General features: G+C 42.2%; 1 protein-coding gene across 2 annotated transcripts; it reads right to left on the reverse strand.

Annotated features, from left to right (window-relative positions):
• Positions 1-364: 364 nt before the first annotated feature.
• Positions 365-9,295, reverse strand: LOC147308248 (uncharacterized). 2 transcript variants are annotated; one of them, XR_015126091.1, is made up of 2 exons: positions 682-9,295; positions 365-494 (listed from the first exon to the last, which is right to left on the reverse strand). XR_015126091.1 is itself a non-coding variant. In XM_086272322.1 (2 exons), exon 2 carries the CDS (start codon positions 7,140-7,142, stop codon positions 1,104-1,106), a length of 6,039 nt encoding a protein of 2,012 aa, XP_086128448.1. In that variant the 5' UTR covers positions 7,143-7,957; positions 8,145-9,295; the 3' UTR covers positions 408-1,103. The 2 variants fall into 2 exon arrangements, 1 of the variants encoding a protein (XP_086128448.1); XM_086272322.1 differs by having other exon boundaries at positions 408-7,957; positions 8,145-9,295.
• Between the last annotated feature and the right edge of the window lie 210 nt (positions 9,296-9,505).

Below are 9,505 nucleotides of genomic sequence, written 5' to 3' on the forward strand. Positions count from 1 at the left end.
AGAGAATGCAGTTACATGTCACTGCTGGTTAACTGATGACTCACTTGAAATTGATGGCTCTTATTGGTGGATTTAAATTTCCTCTCTAAGATTACAAAATAAAAAGGTCCTGGCAAAGGCTATGAGATAACACAAATGCCCCTTAAAAAAGGGGCAAATTTTAAGCCCAACCCTGCTAAGCAACAGCACAGTAGCCACAATCTCACCACAATTTTTTCAGAAGTTCACATTTGCATATTAGTTGCATAAAAGTTACTTTACCAAATCAAAAATGAAAGAAACCAAAAATGAAAGTCATGGCTCCTCTTCAAAAAGTTCCAGATGACTGACCTCAGTGTTTGCCCAATAAAGGCCCTTTGTTACTCCCCTCGAGTCGTAATAAAGCTCAACTTGTTCCTTGTGTTTTAACTGACATTTATTTCGGACAGGAGGATTCTTCGACATGCCTTAACTTGTAATGATGTCCAACCACAGCCGATACAATGCCGTCAGAACTAAAAAGAAATACAAACTTAAATGAATATTCTTAATAAAGCCCCTAAGCATTATATATGGCGAAACATTCCAACAAAACAATCAATAAAATACACATTACACCTCACACTGCGGTAATTGCACTAGAATATCACGCAACACTAGCATATTTACATACAACGAAAATAAACAAAAGAAAACATTTACCTCATTGGCCTCACTCAAAGGGAATAAAACTTTAATCCTTACATCGTGGGGAGGTCCAAAAAAGGCACTCTTTTATTTATCTTACTATTTACTATCTTACTGTGGACGTGCAAACCTCGTGGCTCGTCTCAATTAGCTTGCTGAGTGTGCCAGCCAAAAATACCCTCTTAGCAACAACAGACGGAACTATAGAAAAGGTTCCTATCTAATTGCACAATTAGTAAAAATAACACATTTAAACATATAAATCCAATGAACAAAACATGAATTACTATTGATTTATTTCTTAATATTTCAACTACTAATTGTTTCAACCTTACATATCTAATAAAATGAACTTAAATGCGAGAGTTGCCTATGACGGCAGCTACACTCCCACCAAATCACTTGTGATTTCCACCTATGAACTTATGAAATGTAAACTAATCTGCTTCTAATAGTGTCACAGTCTTGTGTATAGGTCTGTCAAGTAGAACTGGTTTACTCAGTCTCTTTCCATGGTCATCTAACAATGAGTCACTCATTAACAGTTGTACTTTGCGTATACATCCATCTTCACTCGGGTGTATGGCAACAACTTTGGCCAACTTCCAGTCGTTTCTTGATGCTTGGTCATCTTGTACGATCACTATGTCATTGATCTTTGCATTTCTGTTTGTTTTGTGCCACTTTTGTCTTTGTTGTAGGCTCAATAAGTACTCTTTCTTCCATCTGTGCCAAAATTCATTGGCCAAGTACTGGACTCTACGCCATCTTTTGCGAAGATACAAATCTTCCTTTACAAAGTCTCCTGGTGGTGGCAGTATTACTGACGACTTCATGGTCAACAGAAGATTAGGTGTAAGTGGCTGAGGTCCAGTAGGATCGTTGAGTAAATGTGGGGTGATAGGTCTGCTGTTAACTATCGCCATCACTTCATAAAGATAGGTTCTTAGAGATGAACTGTCCAATGATCTGGATGACTGATCCAGAATGGTTGTCAATACACTTCGGATCGTACGAATTTGCCTTTCCCAGGCTCCACCCATATGACTGGCAGAGGGAGGATTCATCACAAACTCACAGCCTAGCTGTTTCAAACTTTCCTGATCCATTTCCTTTACTGCTTCCAGAAACTCACGTCTGGCTCCAACAAAATTGGTGCCTTGATCTGATTGCAACTGACGTACATTCCCACGCAAAGCGATGAAAGAACGCAGTGAGTTTAGAAAAGCGTCGGTTGACATATCATCAAGTAGCTCTATGTGCACCGCACGAGAGCATAGACAGGTAAACAGAAGCCCGTAACGCTTCAGTTCTTTTCTTCCTTCTTTAATGTAGAATGGGCCGAAACAATCCATCCCACAATACGTGAAGGGAGGGGTGGTCTCCATTCTCTCACTTGGTAGGTTTGCCATCTTTTGCTCTTCTCCTCGACGTCTGAATTTCCTGCACTTAATACAGTTGTAGATAAAGGATGATACTGCTTGACTGCATCCTAGTATCCATATTCCGTTCGATCTCAGCTCATTTATCGTCATGCCCCGTCCTTGATGTTTCACCCGCTGATGATGGTGATCAATCAGTAACTTTGCGATATGGCAAGTCTTTGGTAAGATGACCGGGTGCTTGACGTGTGGCTGCAATGTAGAACGCTCTAATCTACCTCCCACTCTAAGAACACCCTTCTCATCCAGGAAGGGATCGAGTCGATAGAGTCTATTTGTTCTGTCCTTGGGTAGATCCTTTCGCGTTTGAAGTGCCTTGATTTCCTTGCAGAAGATTGATCTTTGTACAATGGATATGACTTTAAGCTCGGCTTCTTTCCTTTCTTCAAGGTTAGTGGCTTTATTGCTTCTCCTTTCCAAGCCCTTAAACTCTTTCACAAATCTGAGAAGTCTTGCCATAGCTTTGACCAACCTTGACCAACTGGAGAATTTCAGAAAACGTTCTGCCAAAGAATTTGTTTCTGTAGTTGTATGGAGTACAACAACTTTGCGTACTTCTGGATCCTCTGCATCAAGTTTCCCCACCGTGACTTCTTCGTGGGGAAGTTTCTCTTGCCAAAGAAAACTTGGACCACTAAACCAGTTGGAGGTAATGAGGTCTTTGGCCTTCAGTCCGCGCGAGGCATGATCTGCTGGATTGAGATCTGATACCACAAACTTCCATTGCATCGGTTGAGTGCTTTCCTTAATACGCTGAATGCGATTTGCAACGAAAACATGGAAACGTCTCGCATCGTTGTTGATATATCCCAAGACAACTTGAGAATCTGTCCAGAAGAATTCTTGAGCATCTTCTAGCTCCAACTCTGCTTTGAGCATGTCACTAATCCGCACTGCTACAACTGCTGCAGACAGCTCCAATCGTGGCACCGTAGTAACCTTCGTGGGTGCTACTCTGGACTTGGCAAAGACAAGAGCGCAGTGGACTTGTCCTGCTTCACTGACAGCTCTCAGGTACGTACAAACACCATACCCTGAAACACTTGCGTCTGAGAAATGGTGAAGCTCGTACTTCTGAACTGTTTGAAAATCTTTTGGCACGTAACATCTGTCAATTTTGACATCTGCTAGATTTTTTAGATCCAACAACCAGGACTCCCACCGTGACTTCAGATCGCTTGTGAGTGGTTCGTCCCAATCTGCTTTCTCTCGACACATTTGCTGTAGTATCTGCTTCCCAAGTAGAACAAAAGGTGCCACAAAGCCAAGTGGATCGTAAATAGAGGCTACTGTGGACAACACTCCTCTTCTGGAAAGTGGCTGCTCGTTCACAACTACTCGAAACTGGAAATAATCCGAGTCGATGCACCATTTGACACCTAGGGCTCTTTCAATTTGTTGCTCGCCCAGTGACAAGTCCTTTCTTACTGTTTCTGCACAATCTTCTTCCGGTAGCGAATTAAGCACTTGCTTACTGTTTGAAACAAACTTGTGAAGTCGCAAGCCTCCTGTGCTGCAAAGTTCCTTTGCTTCCTTCACCAAACAAATTGCCTCTTCTTCTGAGTGGAAACTGATAAGACCATCGTCCACATAAAAATTTCGCTCAATGAATCTTATGGTAGCTTCACTGAACTTGCCTTGACCTTGTGCAGCAATATACTTGAGACCAAAGTTCGCACAGGCAGGGGAAGAAGCAGCTCCAAACAAGTGTACGCGCATGCGATAGACAGATGGAGTAGAGTTGAAGTCTCCATTGTCCCACCACAAGAAGCGAAAGTAATTTTGATCTTCTTCTCTGACTCTGAATTGATGAAACATGCGCTCAATGTCGCACATCACTGCAACTGGACCTTTCCGAAATCGGCACAGGACCCCCACTAGAGAGTTGGTTAACTCTGGCCCTGTAAGCAGGTAGTCGTTCAAGGACACCCCTCCGTACTTTGCTGAACAATCAAACACCACTCTTATTTTGCCAGGCTTTTGAGGATGATACACTCCATGGTGTGGAATGTACCAGGCAGGGCCTTTGTCCAGGTCTACAGAGGGAACTCTTTCTGCATCACCACGCTCTATAGTCTCTCTCATGAACTCTGTGTAGTCTTTGTGGTATTGCTTGTCCTTCTCAAATCTTCTCTTCAAATTTTTGAGTCTGTGTTCTGCACAGCTCCGGTTGTTTGCCAGACTTGGTCTGTCTTCCTTAAATGGCAAAGGTAACTCACAGTGTCCATCTGCTTTCATCTTCACTCCTTCTTCCATTATGGAGATGAACCTTAAATCTTCTTGTGAGAAGTGTGAATCTTCCACCTTTCTTTCATTGAAGTCGGACTCGAGCACTTTAATTACATCTGCAGATGTGACCACCTCTTTGACTTGTGTGCGACAGACGTATTGCACTTCTTTGACCAACTGCTCAGCTGACTGATTGGGTGTCACTTCCTTGACAATGATCTTGTGGCTACATCCTATGGCATCCCCATAGTCAACACATGGATTAGCTCCTCCAACTATTGTCCAGCCAAGGTCTGTTCTTTGGGCAAAAGGTTCATTATCTTTTCCCGCCACAACTTCTCTGGGTACCAACACTTGTGAACAATTGTAACCAATGAGCAGGCCTACGTCACATTCAATCAGTGGAGCGATTTCTTCAGCCAGGTGCTCTAAGTGTGGCCACGCTCTTGCTGTCCTTTGTGTGGGAATATGACTCAAATTCGCAGGAATAAACTCTCTTGTGTATGTCACAGGAAGAGGAATTCTCCTTGAAGAAGAGAAACCTCTGACCTGTAACCCAGACAGCCTTTGACTTGGTACTAAAGTGTCTTTAGAAGACATTGTCGAGAGCTTTAACTGCACACATTCCTTCTCTGCATCCAGAGCATCTGCCTTTTCCTTCAAGACGAATGTCGTGTCACTTTGGCTATCAAGAAGAGCATAGAGAAGAATCTCATGTTCAGGATTGCTTGTTGTGGATAACCAAACTGGAATGATTGTAGATGTGAGATTACTTCTGTCACTTTGAATCACACGGTTTGATATTGCTTCACTTGGTGCTTCCTTGGGTTTGGTTTCTCTACTCTCTTTATTGCCTTCCATCTCTTTCATTTGTGGTTCCTTGTCACTTTCCTTTTCTTTCCTTTTCTTTGAGGTTTTGTCTCGTTCCTCATGCAAACATGTCGGGTGTTTCCCTTTACATGTGTCACACATCTTTCTCCTTTCACATTTCTTTGATTGGTGTCCAAAGCCTAGACATCCAAAGCACAGTCCCTTAGTTTGCACAAATTTGACTCTTTCACTCAAGACCTTGTCCATAAACTTCCTACATGTGTGAATGCTATGATTTGAGTTTTCACAAAACACACATTTTTTTGTGTTGGACGTCTCTTCTGCAGCACTCACTAGCACCTTTGCTCCAACACTTCTTGTCTTGAAAGATTTCATTTTCTCTGAGTCACCTGCTTTGAGTGCATGAAGCGATGTTACTGGATTGCACGCAATCTTGGCTTCTCTCGCAATGAAGTCAACAAAGTGGCTAAATGTTGGAAAAGAACCATCTTGTTCTTCAATTTCAATGACCTTTCGATTCCATCTTGCTGACAACCAATCAGGTAGCTTGCTTAGCATTCTCTGATTCTCATTGCAGTCATTCAAAACTTCAAGACCTTTAACCTGAAGCATGGCCGCTTCACATCCTCTGAGAAAATCTGAAAATTCTCGAAGTTCAACGCTATCCTTGTTCCCAATCCTTGGCCATGATGTCAACTTATCTCTGAAAGCTTTGGTGATTACAAATGAACTTCCATATCTTTCCTCCAAAATGTTCCATGCTGAGTAATAAGCACGCTCTGTTCCCAACAGAAAATAACTCTCAACAGCCTTTCTCGCCGGTCCTCCAACATACTTGTGAAGATAGTAAATCTTTTCATTCACTGGGATGTTCTTTCTGTCTATCAGCATTTGAAACGACATTTTCCAATCCTTGTACTTGAGAGGATCTCCGTTGAAGACTGTAGGTTCTGGTACTGGTAGGCGACTTATGTGAATGGACTCAGCTAGAGCTTGGGCCAATGTTGTGGTACTATCTTCCTGTTTGCTTTCTCTTGGTTGTGACCTTAAGTTGGCTTGTGGCATATCAAACGGCTCTGCATTTGCATTAAGTTGCGAATGTGCAAACTGATTCATCGGTTTAGCTGTGACATTTCTCCGTTTGCTCCTTTCGTGCAGAAGGTCTGATATTTCTTCATCTGAGCTTCCTTCGTCATTGTACACTTTCAAACGTGCTTTAGCAGCATTCATTCTCTTTACTGTTTCTAGCCTTTCAAGCTCTCTTCGCTTTTGCTCTAAGGCCTTCTGTTTCTCAGCATTCTCTGCTTCAAGGATTTCAAGTGCCTTTCTTTCACTTTCCAATTCCTCCATAATCTTCAGAGTTGCTTCAGTAGCCGCAAGCTCTGCAGCTGCTTCTTGCCTCTTTACAGACAACTTACTTGAGCTTCTTGATTGCCTGCTATTCGAACCTTTGGATCTTTGAGAGGCGGCAGAATTGAATGCTGATCCTATATCACTCCAGTGAACCAATCTCTCAGAAAGTTCTTCGTCTTCTTCTGCTGCTAATTTTTCTTGAGCTAGCTTTATCATCTTTTGAGAAACCGCATCACAGGTGTCCACTCTGCGGCGAGTGTCTGCATCAGGAGTTTCATGATTGCGCAGTTCATCATAAACTTGTTTCACTTCTGCCGAGGTATGTTCAACTCGGCCGATAAGCTCTTTAAGTTTTGCACTAACAGGTTCTTCAAGTGCCTTTTTGCCTTGTTTTGCAACAACTTTCCACATTTCATAACTGACTTTGAAGCGAGCTTGAAGCTTGTTCACCTTTTCATCATGTAGTGCTTGGCCCCTTTCAGTGAACTTCTTAACTCTTTGACTTTTCCTCAAACTTCCTTCTTTAGTAGCTTTACTTGTGCATGGTTCTGGCAAACTTTCTTGCTCTTCAAAAGCTTCTTGCTGCTCCACAGCTTCAGTGTCACAGCCTTCTTGCTCCATGTCACAGACAGTCAAAGGTATTGTACTACACTCAAGTCACCTAGGTCAACTTAAATACGTGAATAGTCACCTTATGAAGCACCTAGGACCTTAAATTGCTTTACTTTAAAGAGTCAACTTAAACATATGTCACAAACTCTTAAACCAAAATAGTAAATTGCTCTTCACTTGTAGTAAAACAGAAAATAACCTTCAATGTCAAACAAAATACTATAATGTGACCTTTAAATATCTAATGCAGTCTTAAAATAAGCAAACCCTTATAATCAACTTAAACGTACCTTAATTACAGTTACTTAGCATAAACAACAATAACATGAGCTTAAACTTTTACTCCAAACCACCACACTTCCACTTTCATTGCTTGACAGAGTCCCTTTAAGATGAGCTAAAGAAATCTACTCTCCACATTTAACTTGTATAAACGTGTTACTTCTTTGTAGCTTAACCAAGCTGCACCGCTGGACTCTGGTTGCTTTATGAGATGTCTGTGTGTGTGTTTGAGCGTCTTTGATGCTTGAGAGAGACGCGAGCTTAATCACGTGACCCGGCGCGCTGTCGGCTCGGCTCGGCTCAGCTCCGCTCCCACTCGGCTCAGCTCCGCTCCCGCTCGGCTCCGCTGCGGCAGACCTCTTTCTCCTTCTCTCTCCTCCAGCACGAAGCAGGCTGAGTTCTGACTGTTACTCCCCTCGAGTCGTAATAAAGCTCAACTTGTTCCTTGTGTTTTAACTGACATTTATTTCGGACAGGAGGATTCTTCGACATGCCTTAACTTGTAATGATGTCCAACCACAGCCGATACAATGCCGTCAGAACTAAAAAGAAATACAAACTTAAATGAATATTCTTAATAAAGCCCCTAAGCATTATATATGGCGAAACATTCCAACAAAACAATCAATAAAATACACATTACACCTCACACTGCGGTAATTGCACTAGAATATCACGCAACACTAGCATATTTACATACAACGAAAATAAACAAAAGAAAACATTTACCTCATTGGCCTCACTCAAAGGGAATAAAACTTTAATCCTTACATCGTGGGGAGGTCCAAAAAAGGCACTCTTTTATTTATCTTACTATTTACTATCTTACTGTGGACGTGCAAACCTCGTGGCTCGTCTCAATTAGCTTGCTGAGTGTGCCAGCCAAAAATACCCTCTTAGCAACAACAGACGGAACTATAGAAAAGGTTCCTATCTAATTGCACAATTAGTAAAAATAACACATTTAAACATATAAATCCAATGAACAAAACATGAATTACTATTGATTTATTTCTTAATATTTCAACTACTAATTGTTTCAACCTTACATATCTAATAAAATGAACTTAAATGCGAGAGTTGCCTATGACGGCAGCTACACCCTTCCTATTTTGGTTCTCTAAGTAGTCTTCTGATAAGTCTTCACCATGTTTTATAGATGGCTTTTGACTGTTCTGACTACTTCCTGAGCTGCTCTATAATTATTGACGTTTTGAAACAAAAATTTCAAATCAGGATTCATCACTCCATAAGATCTATTGCCACTGAGTTTTGGTCCAGTTCGTGTGTAAATTGGCATATAGCAGATTTTCCTTGCCGTTCCTTCCTTAAGAATGGGTTTTTGGGAGCCATTCTTAAGGAACCCCGGACCTGGGCCCGCTGAAGGTCGAACAGGGTTTGGCAGATGCAAGTGGAGTTGGATCAGAGGGTAATTTTTCCCACAGAGATTGTAACAACTACTCTGCGACCAGACCTCGTCCTTTGGTCTAACTCCCCAAAACTTGCGTACGTCATTGAGCTGATGGTATCATGGGAGGAAGCAATTGAGGAAGCATTTGAGTGTAAGAAGCTGCGGTATGCCAACTTGGCAGCTGAGGCAGAGAGAGGCTGGACGATCAAGGTGCCCCTGGTGGAAGTGGGGTGCAGGGGCTTTGCTGCCAGTACAACAGCAAAACTGCTTAGAGAGATTGGGGTCAGAGGACAGGCGCAATGGCGGGCTATAAGACAATTAGCTAACGCTGCTGAGAGGACTAGTCACTGGCTATGGCTAAAAAGGACTGACATCACTTGGGCAGCTAAGTGATGTCAGCCTGCCTCAACAGGGGGCGTCAAAATGGTAAAACATAACAATAGAACTTTTGCTAGTTGACTGATACAGCTGTCTCAGCCAGATCGGCACCCCCCTTCCGGCTCTCCTCTCTTCTCTCTCCTATCTTGTCCCTTTTGTCTTACTTCTCTCTATCACCTTTTCTATCCCTTTGAAGAAGTGAGGCTCCATAAATGCTAAAGAAGTAAGTATTATTTCTCAGTTGCAGTGAATAGATAGAAAATAACCTGAAGAAAACTAAACAGAAGAAAGAAGAAGAGAA

Source organism: Aulonocara sp. 'chitande type north' Nkhata Bay, linkage group LG18 (assembly GCF_057382095.1).
Source record: "Aulonocara sp. 'chitande type north' Nkhata Bay isolate Kocher_YH1m ecotype deep benthic linkage group LG18, A_spYH_male_GT1.1, whole genome shotgun sequence".
Lineage (NCBI taxonomy): Eukaryota > Metazoa > Chordata > Actinopteri > Cichliformes > Cichlidae > Aulonocara > Aulonocara sp. 'chitande type north' Nkhata Bay.

Bases quoted from the DNA above. Each gene is read 5' to 3' on its own strand.
- LOC147308248 (XM_086272322.1), bottom strand. From the start codon at position 7,142: ATGGAGCAAGAAGGCTGTGACACTGAAGCTGTGGAGCAGCAAGAAGCT.